The 20,567-nt window shown below is 41.8% G+C and overlaps 1 protein-coding gene across 2 annotated transcripts in view; it reads left to right on the top strand.

The window, feature by feature from the left end:
* SPIDR (scaffold protein involved in DNA repair) overlaps positions 1–20,567 on the top strand; it is a 353,174-nt gene that overhangs the window by 318,592 nt on the left and 14,015 nt on the right. For both annotated transcript variants that reach the window (XM_074987198.1, XM_074987197.1), the window contains 5 exons: positions 6,984–7,071; positions 10,085–10,228; positions 10,329–10,388; positions 13,394–13,604; positions 15,099–15,251. In XM_074987198.1, the coding sequence (XP_074843299.1) occupies positions 6,984–7,071; positions 10,085–10,228; positions 10,329–10,388; positions 13,394–13,604; positions 15,099–15,251 (656 nt within the window). The remainder of the gene's footprint in view (positions 1–6,983; positions 7,072–10,084; positions 10,229–10,328; positions 10,389–13,393; positions 13,605–15,098; positions 15,252–20,567) is intronic.

The following is a 20,567-nucleotide window of genomic DNA, read 5'->3' as shown; positions in this document are numbered from 1 at the left end:
CTTCCGGAAAACGGACAGACTTCTAGTCTCTCTCGCTCCCAGGTCAAAAGGAGAGGGTCTCTCTTCACAGAGAATCTCGAAGCACATTGTGTCTTGTATAAAAATGTGCTACAAACTTCGAAAGACTCCTTTGCTGGCCCCGCCCAGGGCTCACTCCACCAGGGCGGTGGCGGCGTCAACAGCCTTTTTCAAGGGCATCACGTTAAAAGACATCTGTAGAGCGGCGACCTGGTCATCCTATGACACCTTCGCCAAACATTATGCCCTACATTGGGTATTCCAAGAGGATACCCGCCTCTCGACAGCGGTCCTTTCAGGGGCAAGCTGCACATAAACCGATTACCCACCTCCTTACTTGGGTTACTGCTGGGTAGTCACCTATTGTGGAGCACCCACGGGGACACTCGATGAAGAAAGAGAAGTTACTCACCGTAGTAACGATGGTTCTTCGAGATGTGTCCCCATGGGTGCTCCACTACCCGCCCATCCTCCCCGCTTCGGATCTCTGTTTAGTGTTTTTCAGGAGCATCCGAGGCGGTTGGTCAAGAAACTGGCGGGGACCAGATCGCGCACGTGGCCAGGAGCGCGCAAGGGAGCGGCGCGCACCGGTGCATGCGTGGTCCGGCAGAAACTGCTTGGAAGATCTGATCTGCGGCGCTGGGCGAGCCCAACACCTAATGTGGAGCACCCACGGGGACACATCTCGAAGAACCACTGTTACTACGGTGAGTAACCTTTCTTTTTTCTTTCCAAAAAAAAAAAAAGGACAAGAGGAAAAGAAAGAGAGTGCAAAAAAAAAAAAAAAAAAAAAAAAAATATATATATATATATATATATATAGTAAAAAGACAGAGAGGAGCGGAGAAGACGCGTGGACGTGAAGGCCAGTAGGCCTCCCGCCGCTGCAGGCTGGTGTCTGCGAAGGGTAAATAGTCACGAATTCAGTGCTAAGTACCCTATTAACAGCAGAAAGACTCACCGCGATGTCCTCTTCAGGCTTTAAAAAGTGTGAGTCCTGCCACGAAGCTATGCCGGCCTCCGATGGGCATAGTGAATGCATTCGGTGCCTGGGGGAATAACACGTTACCCAAAAGTGTTCCCATTGTGCTAAGCTCACAGCCAGGGCCAGGAAAGACAGAGAAATGTGGCTGAAAATGCTCTTGTTTGATAAGGCTCTCCAGCTTGACGTGCCGGAGAGGCGTTAACCAGAGGGACCTCCTGGGTTCCATGAAAGGAAGGCGGCTTCCCTCATCCCCTCGGTGCAGAAACAGAGGAAGCTCTCTCCAGCCCAATCCCTGCCGGCGGTCTCAGCGAGTGGGACGGGCGCAGCACATAGCCCCCAGCCGCATACCCAAACAAGCGGCAGCGCAGCAGCGCACGTGGCAGAGGCTGAGCCTCCGATTACCAAACAGCCGGCACGCGCAGCACTCAGAGCGGTGGCCAGGCAAGTGCCAGAACCGGCGGCACCGCCACAGGCGGCACCGACCCCTGCGGCACCAGCAGTGCAGGGCCAACAGGCATGGAGCCTGCAGGCGCTTTGCACTCACGCACGAATGGCAGATCCGCTCTGATCTGCTACGACCTATCTTTCACACATGGGGGTTTCCTCAGATAGATCTGTTTGCCACTCAGCACAACAAGAAGTGCCCCCAGTACTGCTCCAGGGCAGGAATGGGTTGGGGGTCCCTGGGGGACGCATTCACGATTTCATGGAAGGGCCCCCTACTTTATGCGTTTCCCCCCACAGTGCTCATCCACAAGGTCTTGCAGAAGGCCAGAAAGGAGAGAGCCCGCATGATTCTAGTAGTCCCAACGTGGGATCGACAGCAACGGTTCCCCTTGCTTCTGCGCATGTCGGACCGCCCACCACTCCCCCTTCCGGTGGCGCCAGACCTACTCATGCAGTCCCAGGGGTCCGTAGTGCACCCACACCCTCAAGGCCTGCGCTTACAAGCATGGCTAATCCATGGCTCAGCTCCCTGGAAAGCACATGTACGGAGGGAGTACAACAAGTCCTGGAGAGTAGCTGAAGGACCTCCACCAGGAAGACCTACAAGCAGAAATGGACTTGATTCACTGCATGGTGTTCTGCCAAGCAGCTAGCTCCCCTTGACGTTCCTATACCTGTAATACTAGAATGCTTATTGGACCTCAAGAGGGGCAGGCTTTCCCTATCCTCGCTAAAGGTCCACCTCGCCGCTATATCTGCTTTTCGGCATGAAGAGGAGGGGCCCACGGTATTTGCCCATCCTATTGTTACCAGGTTCCTGAAGGGGCTGGTAAACCTGTACCCCCCTCGGAAACCGCTTCCACCATCGTGGAACTTGGACCTGGTGCTCAGCGCGCTAACGGGCCCACCATTTGAACCCTTAGCCACGGTTCCCCTATGTCTCCTTATGATAAAAACAACTTTCCTCCTTGCAATTACGTCAGCTCGTAGGGTGAGCGAGCTCGCATCAGTCATGGCAACACTACCCTGCACTGTTTTTTCCAAGGAGGCAGTGACTCTATGGCTGCACCCAGCCTTTGTTCCAAAAGTTTCTTCAGAGTTCCATGTTAACGAACCCATAGTTTTACCTTCTTTTTACCCGAAGCCTCACAGCTCCAGCAGGGAGGCACGCCTACATCTCCTGGACGTGAGGAGGGCGTTGGCCTTCTACATAGACAGAACGAAGTCCTTCCGGAAAACGGACAGACTTCTAGTCTCTCTCGCTCCCAGGTCAAAAGGAGAGGGTCTCTCTTCAGAGAATCTCGAAGCACATTGTGTCTTGTATAAAAATGTGCTACAAACTTCGAAAGACTCCTTTGCTGGCCCCGCCCAGGGCTCACTCCACCAGGGCGGTGGCGGCGTCAACAGCCTTTTTCAAGGGCATTACGTTAAAAGACATCTGTAGAGCGGCGACCTGGTCATCCTATGACACCTTCGCCAAACATTATGCCCTACATCGGGTATTCCAAGAGGATACCCGCCTCTCGACAGCGGTCCTTTCAGGGGCAAGCTGCACATAAACCGATTACCCACCTCCTTACTTGGGTTACTGCTGGGTAGTCACCTATTGTGGAGCACCCATGGGGACACTCGATGAAGAAAGAGAAGTTACTCACCGTAGTAACGATGGTTCTTCGAGATGTGTCCCCATGGGTGCTCCACTACCCGCCCATCCTCCCCGCTTCGGATCTCTGTTTAGTGTTTTTCAGGAGCATCCGAGGCGGTTGGTCAAGGAACTGGCGGGGACCGGATCACGCACGTGGCCGGGGATGCGCAAGGGAGCGGTGCGCACCGGCACATGCGTGATCCAGGAGAAACTGCTGGAAAGTTTCCAATCTGCGGTGCTGGGCAAGCCCGACACCTTTTATGGAGCACCCACGGGGACACATCTCGAAGAACCATCGTTACTACGGGGAGTAACTTCTCTTTGTATGACCTTCTGCAGTAGGGTCTTTTTGAGCTGTATCTCCCTATATAATTCCTCACTGGTGACCTTTTGCATCCATCCTGTTCTCAGGATCTTTCTATAACAGCTCCTCTTGAATGACAATATTCTTCTCTTTGAATCTTCCATTATCACTCATGTCTCACATCTGTACAACGTGCTTCTGAATACATGTTTTCAAGATGCTCAGCTTTATTCCTATGCTAATTGCTTCGCTTTTCCAGATCTTATCCATCGCCTTCAAACTCACTCTTGCTTTTGCTATTCTAATAGCTATTTCCTTCTTAGTCTAGATCGTACATTATGTTGCTCCTCAGATGCATGAACTTCTGTGTTCTCTAGTTTGATCCCATCTACACTGATCTTTCTTCCTATTTCCTTGTTTTATCAATGCTCGTAATCAGTTCATACTGCTTCCCTTCCTCATTAACACCTGCATGTTCTCGCTAGCTTCTCTTTACTTTCTTCCCTGATAATTATATCATCTGCAAACCTCATGTTGTTGATTCTCATCCTGTGCTCAGGTATCTCTTCTACCTCTTCCTTGATCTTGTCTGTTACTCTCGAGGAGCGAAATGAAGATACTCGGCGATATCAGATCTCCTTGTCTTGTACCTCTACTTGTTCTAAACCAACTTCCCATCTCTCTGCACATTCTCTCTGCTGCCTCTGCATTGTTGTTGATATCCTTCAACAACTATATCCATCTGCTATTCACTCCCCATGATTCCAATGCTGCCCAAGTCACTTTCTGATCTATACTGTCAAATGGCTTCTGAAAATCAATGAAGCAATCGTGGATGTTCTTGTTCTTTCGTTGAGCTTTCACCCCTATCAATCTTAGTGCCAATATCCCCTGTATGGTACTTCTATCTTTCCTGAACCCTGCTTGCTCATCCACTAGATGTTCTTCTGTATGCAATCTCAGTCTCTTCGTTAGTATCAGCAGCAGCACCTTGCCTAGATGACACGTTAGGGCAATCGTTCTATAGTTCTTGCACTCCAATGCACTACCTTTCTTGTGTATTGTCACTTGCACGGATCTTGTCTATTCCTTAGGTACCTTCCCGTCTTTCTATGCTATATTACGTAGTCGGTGTATTTCCTGAATCATGCTTTCTCCGCCATATTTGATTATCTCTCCTGTGATCTTATCATTTGCAGGGCTTATGTTGTTGTTTTAGTTGTTTCACTGCTTTTTTCTACTTTTTCCTTCGAAATATTGATCTCACTCTTTATGCTCACTAATCAGACTACTAACATCAAAGGAAAGTATAGGGCTAAGATACTTAGTACATAGACAGTTGCTAAGTAATTTTGTTTCTTAGAATGGATTTGTAAACAAATGGTGTAAATTATTATGCAATCATGTGCTTCTAGTTTTTCTTTCTGTTGTGTGCTTTCCTTACAGAAAAGTCAGTTACCCTTCCTTGGTTAAAACGTAAATGAGAAGACAAGTAGGTAATAAAGACAAAGTTCATACCTCCTTTGTGGGGCATCAGCACAGCATGTGAGAGAAGACAGAATCTTCCTTGGGGTATTGGAGGCAGGGCATGGGTCATTTGTGCAGCTGATCTGCTTTAGTTTAGTACTTGTGGTAACTACTCCCACTTTGTGATCTCCCCATGCATGCTCTAAATCAGTGGTGTCCCAAAACTGCGGAACCAGTTGCCACACGCCCGTCCCCACTGCATCCAGGCACACTACCTCCCCCCCGCTCCCCGGCGTCCAGGCACACTACCTCCCCGCCCCTGCATCCAGACACCCACCTCCCCACCTCCCAGTGACTCACTAGAACTGCCGCCAGAGCAAGCTGCGCTCACCATGCACATGTTGCGAGGCCCCCGAGAGCCGCACAATGAGACTTCTGAGAGCTGCCCCATGTGAGCTGCCCAAGCCATGAGTCATCCACAGCCCGAGCTGCCTTTGCTACCTCGCTTGTGCCCCCAGGTGATAGAACGCCTGCGCAGAGGGCGCTCCATATCTGCAGCTGTAACAAGCTGCATTCACATTATGCTGTCTGGTTCGCCACATCCAGTGAACAGACAGCATATTGGACACTGCAGCTCTAAACCCTTGTGTGTAGTCTCCTGTACAGAAGAGAGGTTGCTTTGGTTCCTGTAGCTTAATTATAATATATGGAGATACATATCTCATAGACCTAGAAGGGACCTTGGTAGGTCATTGAGTCCAGTTCCTTGTCCTTTCAGCAGGACCAAGCACTATGCCAGACAGATTTTTTGTTAATCTATTTGTCCCAGAACCCTAAATGGCCTCCTCAAAGATAGAGCTCTCAACCCTGGGTTTAGCAGGCCAATTCATAAACCACTGAGCTATCCCTCACCCTGTAATTCCCAAGTGCAGCTCCCTGCACTAGCCTTGAGACTATTCTGCCTCCCACAAACATCATTATAAATGAGAGTGACCACACGGCTTTAATGGACTGTAGCCAATGTGCTTTAACTTTATATTTCTATAAATTTGCAATTTGTCTTAACTTTCCTGAGTGTCCTGCTGTAAACAAGTCTGTTTTCTCATCCTGCCCCTGCTAGAGACGTGTTCAACTTTGTTTGCTGTTCTGCAGTTTTTCCATCTGAAAGGCAAGTCTAATAGTAGCAGGGATATCAAAGGTGTAGAAAGCCTGGTAAAAACAGCTGTGTGATTACTGATAATCCACTTTGAGATCCTTGCATGGAAGACATTGAAGAAAAGCAAAGCATTTTCATTTATTTTTTATTTGCATTCACACACATTTCTCCTCTCCCATACTTGTCTCACCCCATTCCACTTGTCCAAGGTGTCTGTCCATTTTGTATGTAGGTTTCTAAATGCAAAATAGAATACTTAGTGTAAAAAATGCAAAAAGTGTGAACTGCAAAGGAAGAATAAAGTGAGACTATACCCTTTTTTCTGTTTGATGTGTAATGAAGGATGAAGTTAATTTAAAAAAAGTAAAATTTTAAAAATTGTTTTTTACAGCAGAATTTCAAATCTACTCTAACTTTCTTGAAAGATTCTATGGCCAATAGACCTCTGAAATTAGAGAAAAAACAAGAAAGTAAAACCTGTTTTAGTTCAGCGGCAAACTGAGTTTTACTTTTGCTTACTGTAAATATTGTAGATTGTGAACTCTTTTGAATAAAGAACTGGATTGATACATGTCTTGTACAATGTGAGCATTTAACAGTAATCATCTTATATTTAGTTGGGGTTGATCCTGCTTTATGCAGGGTGCTGGACTAGATGACCTCCTGAGGTCCCTTCCAGCCCTAGAATTCTATGATTCTATGATATTTTTATAGGCAAAGAATTAAATTAAACTTCAAATTCAGCAATTAATTCTCTCTCTCTCTCTCTCTCTCTCTCTCTCTCTCTGTGTCTCAGAAACCATGGGGTTTAAATTAGGCCAGCCGAATCTCAATATCTGATGAACAAATGTGACTTAAATTTATTTTTACAGCCATGTGAGGATTCAAATTAAATGTCTTTTTAATCGAGATGGTTAAATTGAAAATGTTTTGGACCAGATTGTATTTTTTTTTCCCTAAGGGCATTGGGACTTTTCAGTCTGATAGACAGCTTGTGGCCTCCATTAGTGCCTCCAAAAGTTCCAGGTCAAAGTCAAGATTGTGAAGCGGTAAAGTATATAGTTACAAAACTGTCTCTCTACCTAGAAATAAAGTTCTTGTATGTATAGTGTGCACATGTTTATTGGGGTGTCAGGTTATTGAAGGCATCTTAGCTATTCGGATGTGCCCTAGTGCTTTTCCCTTCATTCTAAACTTCCTAGTCGCACTCCCACATAGACCAACACCTTGATCTCATCCATCACTGTAGCTGATGACTATTTGATGATTAACTCTCTACACATGTCCTGATGGAATACACCATGGATCACTAGCTTTGTAGCCCTCTCCTCTGCCTCCAGGAAATAGAAACTAGATCAGGTGCCATGAAGGCAAACCAGAAAATATAATCGTAGAATACTAGAATAAGAAGGGACCTCAAGAGGTCATCAAACCCAGATCCCTGCCCTCACAACAGGACCAAGCACCATCTGTACCATCCCTGTTAGATATTGAGCTAACCTGTTCTTAAATATCTCTAGTGATAGAGATTCTACAACCATCCTAGGCATGGTAGAATGCAGGAAGAACAAGTCTGTTCTGCAGATCAAATAGTCACAGAGAGGTAGCCGTGTTAGTCTGTATCTTCACAAAACAAAAAAGCAGTCATGAAGCAGTTTAAAGACTAACAAAATAATGTATTAGGCGATGAGCTTTTGTGGGGCCGACCCACTTCCTCAGATCTGGAAATTTTCCGGATCTGAAGTGGGTGTGCTCCACAAAATCTCCTCCTAATACATTATTTCTTTAAAGTGCTACATGACTGCTTTTCAGTTTTCTACAGGTCAAATTTAGGGCTATTCTAACTTCTTTTGCGTGTTGGAGGGATTCTGACTGTGGGAGTCACCCTTCATGAAGATTATCATCTGGATGTTTAACTGAGCACTAAAACAATCTTAGCATCTTAAAAAATAGTGTGAGCATTTCTGTGAATTTGAAACTAAAACGTCATACTAATATGCACTGGGATTGCATCTGTAAATTTTTCTTAATATTTTATTCAGAAAAGAAACTTGCCTATTGTGCATTGTTTTGGAGAATTACTGTAATGGGAAAGTTTTGAGAATTGTTTTAATTATTGAGAAACAGATACTTATGGTGTTCTGTTGTTCCTGCATAACTAATACTGGAGAGAAATTTGGCGTTATTTAATTATATGGATTACATTAAAACCTAAAGGTATCATTCAGGTCAGGGCCCCATTGTCTAGGTGTTGTACAGACTTTTAAGCTGGGTATGCATAATTTAAAAATAAACCAACTTACCCATTTGGGGGAAAAAGTAACAATGCTGAGGAAATGGAAAAGTAGGTCATAACTGGTTACTCTCGGAGAGGAAAAATCTTATGAGTCTCTTTTCTACAATGTGCTTTTTTACGTTGCTAAAGGGTTTACATGGGAGAAGAAAATTAAAATGGTGATGTTTTAAAGCAATACCGTTAAAATTCTGATTTAACTGGAAAAAGTAAGGCCAGTTCCGAATAAAACTACTGTTCTATCTTTAATTCATCATGTCCTCTGCACTATAGGTATTTCACAAGTCTCAAAAAAAAAAATTGATGTATGTGCTGCAATGAGTAGGCAGCAGTGGGAGCACCTGTGGATGGATCAGCACTCTTAAAAGTTGTGTAGTAGTATTATAATTTCATCTGCTTTTAAATTCGTCTACTTTCATAATCATAATAAAGGAAACTTCCCATTGACACACACCTCAAGTGTATTTATTAAACTAGGATCCTAATATTTTAAATTACCACAACGAGCTTTTTTTTTGGCTGCCCACTTTTGGCAGTATGTTGTTTCATTTTGATACATTGATTTGTTGTTTCATTTTGATACCTTTGTTATTAACATAAATGTGTCTAGAATGTACATTGTTATAAATATATGAATACAATGTTACTGTATGAAGAGGTCTGTGGACTAGACTTCTTTTGTGTCATATGTACACCAAACTATCTTTTTATGTATGGGTAAATTCAAAAAGGAAAAATTTTGTTCTAACATTTCTTTTTCTTATGTGGAAGCTCTTTTTAAATGAATGAACAGCTGTTTTCATTAATCCAACTTTCCTTTATTGTACAGTTACTTATTAACTCCCAAACACTTTCCCCAGAGTAAAATTTTACAAACTGATACATATAAATAGAAGCATAGTGCTGATGCTGCATCCCAAGAAACTGTTCTAGTTTGAGGCCACTTTGAATTGGGATTGCTAGTATGGTTATTCCATAACATAACTGCTTAAGGGAAATAAAGGCTGGTTCTACAACAGTCAAAAATTCATGTTGTTGCCGAATTGCTGTTCTCCATTTTCTCGCTGTGTTGTCCAGAATTTAACTTGGCAGCTTTTAGCATTCTCAGTGAAGCTGCTTCAGATGTTTACTGTCACCCACTCACACCATCCACATGCAAAAAAAAAAAAAAAAAATTCCCCAAATCTCAGAACTCATATGTTGTTTTTCAAAACACGAAAAGCATAGAATTTATAACTCTGACAACTACCCAACCACAAAGCAGCCATAGTAGTTGTCCATTAGGCCTAATTGGGAGATATTTTTGAGCACAAATTGATGTCAAATCAGAAAAAAGGTGAATTTTAAAAAACTGATCTAATTTGTGTGGTGGAAACATTCAATTTTCATTGTTTTTTCCTTACATTTGGGCTGTGTCTACACTACAAAAATAACTTCAAAGTAAGCAACTTTGAAGCAGAGTGTCTACACACGCCCTACTTTGAAGTTAAATTTCAAAGTAAGGGCACTATTCCATTGCCGGGAATGGAGTAAGGACTTTGAAGTAAGGAAAAATGTGTGTAGACTCTCTGCTGGCTACTTTCACGTAGTACCTAACTTCGAAGTTAGTTCCTATCGTAGACACACTCTTGGTGTTGTGAGTATCAGTTACATGTTTAGATAGCATTTGAAAATCTAAAGTCCTAAGCTTTATTATTTACCAGTACATTACTGATCATATTGAATTACTTTTAATTAGTTCCCTTATTTCTTTTATTTATTTTCAACAGATTAAAACTAACCTTCCTCCTCCCAGCTTCTGTTACATTCTCACAGCTCAGCCTGATCCAAGGCATATAAGTGTAGGTGAGGAAGGCGAGATTTCTAATTTGTACCTGCCCCCAACTGTGCAAAATTTAAAGGATATTCTTCAGGTAACTTTTTAAAAGTGCGATAATAGGTATTTTGTCTTATTAATGTAATAGGTTTGTTATACTGTATTTATCTAATCTTCTGTTTTAAATTGTATGGCAGGTTGGTGATTTTAATCAACGTTGTAGCTTTTGGGCACAAGTTATATATCGAAGAATGCAGGTAATTTTACTTTTTAGCAATAAAATGTAATAAACCAATACAATGTGTGTAAGTATGCAGGTATTTGCTGTGTTTAGATAAAACATTTCTTTTTAGGATGCTCTTTAAGGGCTGTCTGAATGGAATTATCAGCAGGTAAGATATCCCTGGGAATGGGCAGCAAGAACACTTCTACATGGGTTTACATCTGTTTGGTTTAGAAGACTAATTTCTTCTGAATCAAGTGCTGTTTATCATGCGACAAATTTCTACTTTGAATATTTGCCATGACAGCCAAAAAGAGGATGAGTTTTACAGTTTAATTCTACCATCGGATACATATGTGAAGCCCCCATTCAGTCGTACATATGAGGGCAGACTTGAGGCAGAAATGAATGGAAAGAATGAATCTGTCTTTGTGTGCAACTGGTCAACTTCCTCTGACTTCAAATGGAGCCCTCCAGGTGTACCCAAGAACAGAATTTGGCTTTTCTAACCTACTAGTAAAAAGCAGAAGCTCTGCCATCCACATTGGATTTTCTACTTCTGGTTGTTTTTTTCTTTTTCCCCCAAAGTGATGTTCACCCTCGTATATCTGTAATTAAAGGGATTTTGTCTTACTGCAGACTACTCATGGAGGATTCCTTGATAAGAAAAATAGTGTCAAAGAAAAAAACAAACAAAACAAGCTGTACTACAAAGGCAATGAAAAATGTTTCAGTTTGGGTTAGCTGCTGTTGGGAAGTAACTTACCTGCTGTTTGTGTGTCACTCATCTAATCCTTCCAGAAATAAAATATCATGTGCCGCAACTTGTTTGTTTGCTTCAGTTTTTGCCAAGAGGATTTGTCCTTCACACGCAAGATCATTGTGCAATAAAATGTGAAGGGAGAACTTTGGTTGAGCTTTAATTGCTTCTTCCAACTCCTAATCAGAACTCAGAAAACACTCTTTATGAATTGTGTATATTATTTAGTTAGTTTATAGCAGTGTACTTTAAAAGCAGCTGTATTTCACCCAAAATCAACGTCTTGCAATGCCTTATGTGGGTGATGGGGGAACGGAAATATGCCTTTTATTATTTATTTATTGTTAAGAATAATTGCTGTAATATAAAAGGAAAAGGAGGAAATATATTCCGTCTGTGCTTGTGGAGTTGTCCTTTTTTATAACTCAATCCTGCTGCTGTTTGTTGTTTCCTTTCTGTTCCTAACAAATTGTCACACATATAAAGATGATGATATTACAATAACTTGTGATTATTGCTATTATTAGTAATATTTTTACTTTTTGGCTGTCTCTTCTGTTACGTACCTCTAAGGACCAGTTTTTTAGAGCTCTGGTGTTACTTCTCATATTACAGCTGTCAAAGTTGGTCTTCCAAAACTGTTTTAAAACTGCACATACAGAAGATGATCAGATGCATGTAGCTCTTATGGAAGGAACTTGGGATAAGTATAGTAAAGAACATATATGAAGGAAGCAGGATAAACTGTTGCATCTGAGTTAGAATTCTGCCAGCAACCATTTCTGATCAGTTTATTTGTAATGGGAGCTACTACTATGAACAAATCGCTAGTTTTAAAGGGTCTGGTTTTTCTGATGTTTGAACTGACTGTTGAAAACAAGAGCCGAGATTCTCATTGCCTCATAACCTGTAATAGTTGCAGGTGGCTTTAAGAGTTCATAGATCTTTACTTTTAGAAATGTAGATGTTCTCCTGCGGGCAGGAAGTGAGCTGGAGGAAGTTAAATTCCAATAAATAGTTGAGATAATAAAGATTCTCATATTTGCTGAGTATCTTCTACATCTGTGCTTCAGTTAAAATCCCTCTGTATTCTTGAAAATTAAAAAGATACAGATGTGCATGGTTTTCTGGTAGCACCCATCACCATATTGTCTAAGCACTGAAGTATTGTTTTAAAAAAAGTAAATCCTTGAGAAAGAAATATTACACAATATTCATAATGTTTCTTTAAATACTTGAATTTGAAATAAATTTATTTACCTAAAAATCTCTTTTCTGTATCATACACATACACTATCTCATTATAATAGAGCTGCTCCTGAATGCTGGTTTTCCAGTAACTGTAGACATATAATAAAATACTGAAGCATTGAAGGTGGATTGGGAACACACTCAGAGGATTACAGAAGTTATGCAAACAGATGCAAGAAAGCGCAGATTGTCAAATGTTAGCCCAGTGGATCTTGGCAGATCTTTTAAAAAACTTAATAGCCCTCTATCACACTGTTCAACAAAATAATGTGAAACATTTTAAAATGCTAATGAACTATTGTTAATCGTGTTTTCAGATATGAAATCTGACATAAAGTGTCTAAGTATTTTGGCTATGGCATCATATATTTTTATGTTGCTTATTTTAGCAATACCAGAATATATTTCTCCCCGTCCTAAACTGGCAGGAGATGTATGTAGTTCAGGAGGATTCCCTTGTTTCTCTCAGAACACTTTGGCTGTGTCTACACTGAGCCCTAGTGCTAACAGTTTGATGCAAAAAAGTCGTCTTGAAAATGCAAAATGGTGGCTCATTTGCATATTTCATGGTTAGTGTGTATATTCACGGAGCAAATTTGCATATTCGTGGCAGAAATCAAGCCATGTAGATGTGGTTCTGCCAGCAAAAAAGACCCTTTTGTTGGCAGCTCCTTATGCCTGGAAAAAATCAGCTAACAAATTTCAACTAATATATTTTAAACTCCTTGGATGGATGAAGCAAGCTGTATTGTAACACTCGCTGATTGAGGTAACTCCAGGTTCCCTATTTAGGTTGTCCTTGACAATCTAAATTAAAATAAAATATGTTAATGTTAATCCATGTTAACTCAGCTTGCCCTGCTACCTTGGATGTCTCTTCTTGTCCAAACCCTAAACATCATGATCTAAGTGAGTTTTTTATATTATAGGGAGAAAGAGCTATTTTAGTCTTCATCTCTGCTATTAGTTTAATCAAACTGTACTACAATTAAATGATAACGTTTTACCTTTTCTTTCTGAAATCCTAGGTAACATGTAGTGTTTCCATGGGTCAAAAGGAAGCTTGGTTGTTTGTCACTGACTTCACACTGCAGAAGGGTTCTGAAGGCACCTGTGGAACCCCCAAAACTATACCTGTATATTTTGCTTCTTCATGTGTTCTCGATAAGAAAGTGATGGAGGCACTTAACAATGCTTCCCACTGCATTGTCTTCTTCAAGGATGCTTTACTAGGAAATGGTAAGCTGTTTGTTCATGGTCCCAGGGCAGCTGGAGCCGAAATAAGTTCAATGTGGCCCATGGTCATTCATATCTTTAATACAGACGTGCAACCTTCTCAGACTCTTAAGGCACAGATCAAGATGAAGCATTGAAAGCTGGGACCATATATTGGAGGAGGGGTGATTGTAACTGTTGTTTTCAGTATTTTTTTTTCTTTTATTCTTGTACATATTTAACTGAATTTACCATCCCCGGAAGGAGAAGGGTTATTGCCCACCAGCCAGTGGTACTGCAAGCTGCCCCACACTGCTTTCTCAGCATGGCTCTTCAGTGAGCATACCATCATCTGAGAGTGGGAAGATAGTTCCATTTTCTATGCTCTGTCATTCTTTGGCCTCTCTTCCAAGACATCCTGGCTACATCTACACTAGCCAAAAACTTCGAAATTGCCATGCAAATGACCATTTCGAAGTTTACTAATGAAGTGCTGAAATACATATTCAGCGGCTCATTAGCATGCAGACGGCCGCAGCACTTCGAAATTGACGCGGCTCGCCGCTGTGTGGCTTGTCTAGACAGGGCTCCACTTCGAAGTCCCCTTATTCCTGTGAGCAGATGGGAATAAGGGGATTTTGAAGTTGCTGGGGTCCTTTTGAAAAGGAGCCCTGTCTGGACAAGCCGTGTGGCGGCGAGCCGCATCAATTTCGAAGGGCCGCGGCTGCCCGCATGCTAATGAGGCGCTGAATATGTATTTCAGTGCTTTATTAGTAACCTTTGAAATGGCCATTTGCATGGCAATTACAAAGTTTTTGGCTAGTGTAGACACGGCCCGTAGGAGCAAGCCAGTTTAGCGCTGGTAGTTCTGACACTCCAAGGATGTACATATTTGTCCACCAGGAAGTAGAATGAGACCACCATATTTATTTCACATGGGACATCAGATATTAGTGACTTTCAGACACTATCCATTCAGCCTAAGTTTGAGCCACTTATGAAAGGCTCTGTGTCCTGTTGTCAGATCCTTTGAACAATCCATTTACCTCTAGGAGCTGAAATCTGGTCCACATTATGCAAATTACACGAGGCATTTAGGTGCAGGTGAGTAAAAGTTTGGGCAATTCCTGCTTTGGAGAGTAAAGTGCTGCGTGTATCTTGCCTTGGGCCAGAATAAAAATAAATAAAACCACTTCTAAGAGACTTATAAACTTTTATGATTAAACAACAGACAAAAACACAAGCTACCAGTGAATGGGTTATAATTCTGTTTGAATGGAATTTGAATCTGTTTTTTTTTTAATTGACGTTGTAAAATCTTTTTGCCCAGAAACCACTGACCTCACCAAGAGTGGTATGCTTATTTCATTTAAAAAACAAATAGGTTGGTACAGAGTAATTCTAAAATGATCAATTTGTCTGGTTAGTAACTGGCAGAGACATTGTCTTTATTGGTGATGACAATACAGTCACCTTTTTCCTTGTTACTGTAGTAAATTGAAATGTCTTTGTTGGCAGGTAGGATTATTTGCATTGAACGTACCGTTCTCTTGTTACAAAAGCCTCTTTTATGCACGGCTGCTGAGGCTGACTTCAGTGAGTTGGCTGGCCCAGTCAAACTAGATGAACTGGATTCTACAACAGAGGCCAATTCCATTTGTACCGTAAGAGGTTGGTACAGCCTTTATTTAAATGATTGTTGCTAACTATTTGTACTCATTTTAAGCATTTAGGTCCCGGATTAAAACTGTGTATTGAAGAAAGGAGGAGAAAGGAGTTGCAGGGGAGTTGCAATGTGTCATTAGAATAGTCAGGCTTACATGTATTTCCCTGGCCTTTGCTTGCCTTTCACCATACTCATGCTGTTGTGGAAGGCTTTTCTCCCTCCACACCGTTGCTCATCTGAGCTCTGTATGGTCAGCCTTTCCACTCATTAATACTTGTGTATGCTTGTCTGCAGTGTGCGCACACAAATACTTGTGTAAATGGTTCATTCTTTCACTTCAGGTTTCTTACCAATTTGGCGTATTATCTATGGTAAAATTATTCTTCTACAGAAAGATGAGATGTTTAAGCAAGGACTTGTGCATGAGAGGTAGATTTGATACTTCCATTACTTCCTTCCTTTGGGGATATGCTAAAGCAAGACAGTTTCTATTGAGGGCTCCTTAGCACAACTTAGGCTACGTCTACACTATGAGATAAATTTGAATGTATTAAAATCGATTTTGTAATGCTGGGTTTTATAAATTTGAATTTGAGTATCCTCACCTCCCGACAAATTATCCACAAAGTCAACTAATTGCTGCCACACTCAATCGCCAATTGCAGCAGTGCATTGTGGGAACCTATCCCACAGTTTTCTCAGCCACGTCACATTCTGAGTATTTTTGCTGGTGTTGCATGTGAAAAAATGCCCCACAAATGGTTGTGGGTATGTGATGTCACCTTCCCACATTGCATTGCCCTGACTCTCCTCCCACGGAAAGCAAATAACCATTTTTCCAGAAGGAAAGAAGGAAAATTAGGGCACCAACAAAGATTACTAAATTAACTGAAATATCTTGCTTTTATAATTGAAATATCAAAGATTTTATAAAAAGCGTCAGGTGTCTGTGTCTTCTCAATTGGCCCTCCAGCCACTTTTCCCTGTCTTAAGGGGGTCATTTGATAAGGAATTTGCCAAATCTTGAAGAAAGGAAGGATAGAAGCGGTTAGGAAAAAGATTTTTGGCTTCCCACTACACTATGGGAGACGGGGCTACCCAGACGGGTTCGCCAAATTTGAACAAGTGATAGTGCTCAGGTGGAGGGGCCAGCACCGATAGACTGTTAGGAAGCCGGCCCTCCTCTTCCCATTTGGGGGTGGCTTCAGGGGATCAGTGAATGAAGGACCAGTTGAAATGGTCCCTTCAGTGTTGCTCAGGGGAGTGGGGGGCAAGTCCTCAAAAATCTTAGCTGCTGGGGGAGACTCCCCCTCCCAGCAGCAGTAAGCCCCTAAAAAGCTTTCCTACTTTTGGAGTCCTTGCCATGCACAAGCCAGGAGGACATGGTGCTGCCTAGCAGCATGGTCCGCACTGAACAGCAGACATGTCCTTTTATTGAGTCGGGGGCTAGCCACATGATGTGATTGGGTGTGGGAAAGACCCGGCTGTGTGGCCCCCGTGGGGGATGGAGGGAGGGCCACTGCACGAATGTAAACCGCAGGAAAGAAGTTTCTCAGCTTCTCATACAAGCACGACCCCTTCAAAAGCCTAGCTGCCACATGGTGTGGTGGGGCGGGGACTGGCACCAGCACTGGAAAAAAAATCCAAGTGGTCAGCTGGCAGAGGTAGAGGTAGAACCATGAACTCCATGTTGGGGCTATTTTTAATGGGTAGATGCACTCACTGCTCTGATAGCAAAGAAAGAAAGAAGTTTCTCAGCCTGTCACACAAGCATGACCCCACAGCCACAGGCTTTCCTTGTGCCAAATTCAAGTTCACAGGTTTCCTGCTACCTAATTCCTGTGCGCCTGGAGAGCAGTGGAGATGGAAGCAGCCAGAGTGGAAGACTGTGAGGTATTGTGGGATACATATGGGACACTTCTGGATGTTAATAAAGTGTATTAAAAGACATGGCATGTCCACACTAGCCTTAATTCGAACTTGATGCTACATTGAGTGTTTATAATATCAATCTTAGCACTGCCTAACATCAACCTAATCATATTTACAGTGAAGACAGTGACAATGTAAAAATCAAGCAGACTGCCATAAATTTGAGTTTTTCATGTAGTATAGACATAGCCTTAGCCACACTGGCTCCACAAGCAGTGCTGCTGGCTTTTGGACATTGGACATTGCTTCGTTTAATCATTTAGTCCATCTAGTACTAGTGCAGGAATATTCTCTACAATGTATTGTCTAATGCTTTGTCTGCTTCTAAAGGTTTCAAGTTGTGGCGCTTCCTTTGTGAGATTACTTCACAGCCTAAAAATTCACTTTTTATAACTGTCACTTTCAATTAAAAAATAGAAAACTTTTCTTAATTTCATTCCATCATTCCTAGGTCTTAGACAACTTTCTACCTTATTTTCTCCCATCAATTCTTGCTAAAACATTTCAAGTGATTTCTAGAATATGAGCAGTAGTGACAAAGGAAATACTGAATCCTTACAGTTCAGATCCATGTATCGTAAACCCTTAATTTAACGGACTAATCTGGGGGAGGTGCGTCTGTTAATCATGGGCGTCCATTAAATCAGGCTCCCGCTGCTCCCCCCCGCCCCCGAAAAAAATGCCCACTACTCAGTGCCACAAGAGAAGCTGCCACTGCTGGGCACCCTGCCGTGGTGGGACTCCGCCATGGTTGAGGGCCCCGCTGCAGCAGCAAGGGTCGCATTCCATGTGGCAGTGCCACACAAGGCAGCAAGGGCCCCGCTGTGGTTGGGGGTCCGCTGCATGTCTCAGATCAATCTTAGCAGCCATTTTGATGGTATTTCAATATATTTGAAATACTGCTGTTTTGTCCAACCACATTAAAATTTATGCTGCTACATACAGTTACATGTCAACAGACCAAATATGAGAAGCTCTTCTTCCTCTGCATCACTCTGTGCCACTCTTTGCAGTGGGAGCAATGCAGGGTACCTGTTCTTCACCCCGTTCAACATCCAGAGAAGAAAAAAAATCCCTGTTCATGTTCTTGTGCAAGTTAAAGCACATAAACTGGATGACCATTTTTAATGCTAAAGGTGCACAGTAAACCCCTCAGCCCCTGCCCTGCCTTAGTTGTGGAGAAGTTAAAGAAGAAATCAGAGAGGGAATTATGCGTCCGATAATCTGGGCATATGCAGTTGAGGAACTTCCTCTGGCTTTCACGCTGTTTTGATTTTAGCTGCATTCCAGTGGGGTAGTTGGTGTTTTTTATTTATATTTTCTTGGGTTCTTTTGCACTAATTCAGAACGTAAAGTATTTTTTCCTATTATAGGCAGAGCAAACACCATCTGTGGTTAATCTCTCTTCTTTGTATTTTCGCATTAGTTACTAATAGTTTACAGTGTTTAAAATGGGTTTTCATTGCTTTGTAGTTTAGATACTTCCTCTCTGAGATATTTTAGTGGAAGAATAAATGGATAATTGCGTAGCACTGTTTGTTCTTACAGTAACAAATTTATTTAGTGAAATAATTGACAAAGAAGGTAAATCTTTTCTGAAATGCTTGCAGCTTCTCCATTTGTACTTGGTAACAGCCAAAGATTATTAGTATTTCTCTGTACATCCAACTGTTCATGTGAGATAGTTCTAGTACTTCCTATGTCATACGCTTTGTGGGAGGATTAGCTGATTAACAGTATTTCTTTCCAGAGAATGATTCAGATGTGATGGTCAGATTTTGACACTTGATGTCTTTATATTTAAGTCCTTCTCCTAGAGTCAGTGTTTTCACGTGAACTGATAAATTGCTTGAATGGGTGATACTCACCAGCCCGAGCTTGGCCATACTCAGTGTCATCAAGCTGATGATATCAGCAGTCCAAGAAATATGAAATGTATAAAAGTCAAATTACAGCCACCTGTTAGACTCTGCATACTATTTTCTGTTGTGGAATACATGTGATTGTCAACTGATTAGTGTATCTGCCACTGTTTTGAGTCGACTTGGAAGGTACTCACCTTTTCCTATCATCTTTGATGGTTTAACTGGGGAGTTCACATCTTCAACTAAATAATAATGAATCTTAATGCTCTGGATAATCTAGTCAATAAAACTCATCTCCATTTTTCTCTCTGTTTGTACTACAGTATTTAACACCAGCTCCAAATCTCTAGAATACTATACAAATGATGGAAATAAATTGGAAGGCTCAGAGGGAGAAAATTGATCTACAAAAATAAGAACAATTTAAAATAATTTCAAAATGAAGCGGAAAAAGCGAGGGCACATATGTACTTAATCAGTGGAGGAATATCTTTCCTCCATTCACAAAAGATCAACTCATATATTGTGGCAGGTTGTGTAAAAATGTGTAATAGTAAATTGTAATGAAATATATCTGGCACACAGCCCCATATACATTATCAATATTGTAATAAATTTTTAACGCAAAGTCAAAAGGAATGGATGAAAAAGCTACGTTCTTACTTCATGCTATTGCATGCCTGGGGTTCTGTGCTAACATGTTACAAGTTACATGATGCTATGCTCTCGCAGGCCGTGGGTGATAGACCTGTCCTTTCCTGCAGACAACCACCTAACCTCAGGGAAATTCTCACTAGTAACTATGTGCCACACCACAGAAATACTAATCCTGGAACTTTTCCGTGGAACAAACCTTGTTGCCAACTCTGTCTGCATATTTACACTGGAGACACTGTCATTGGACCTAACCATGTCAGTTATACGGTCATATTTCTGAACTTCCACCAATGTGATATATGCCATCATGTGCCAGCAATGCCCCTCTGCTGTGTATGTAGGGGAAACTGGATAATCACTTCACCAAAAAATGAATGAACACAAATCAGACACTGGGAATCTGAATGCACGTAAACCTGACAGTGAACATTTCAGTAGAGCAGGCCATAACATTCTAAACTTGGAAAACCTGCATACTAAAAGAAACAGATTTTAACACCAGATTACAAAGGGAGACTTTTGAATTGGAGTTCATCCTCAAGTTCAATACTTTGAACCTTGGACTCAACAAAGATATCAATTACCTTATGCATTGCAAGGACAGTTTCCACATCTTTGATATTTGTAGTGATCTCTGGCAGCCCACTTAACTTAATAGACACTTGCAATAAGTCATTTTCTTCCCTGTCTCCCACACCCTTCTGTCCTATGTAGCTGATTCATCAGTTTTTATTTCAACTTTTTTTCTGTCTTTCTGTTAAATTCTCTTTGTCTCAGTTACCATTTATCAGAATTTTTCAGTTCTGTCGAAGTGGGTCTGTCCCATGAAAGCTCACCAAGTAATAAGTTATTTTGTTAGTCTTCAAA

The sequence above is a fragment of the Carettochelys insculpta genome, chromosome 2 (genome assembly GCF_033958435.1).
Source record: "Carettochelys insculpta isolate YL-2023 chromosome 2, ASM3395843v1, whole genome shotgun sequence".
Taxonomy (NCBI): domain Eukaryota; kingdom Metazoa; phylum Chordata; order Testudines; family Carettochelyidae; genus Carettochelys; species Carettochelys insculpta.
This window is presented reverse-complemented; position numbering and strand designations above follow the sequence as displayed.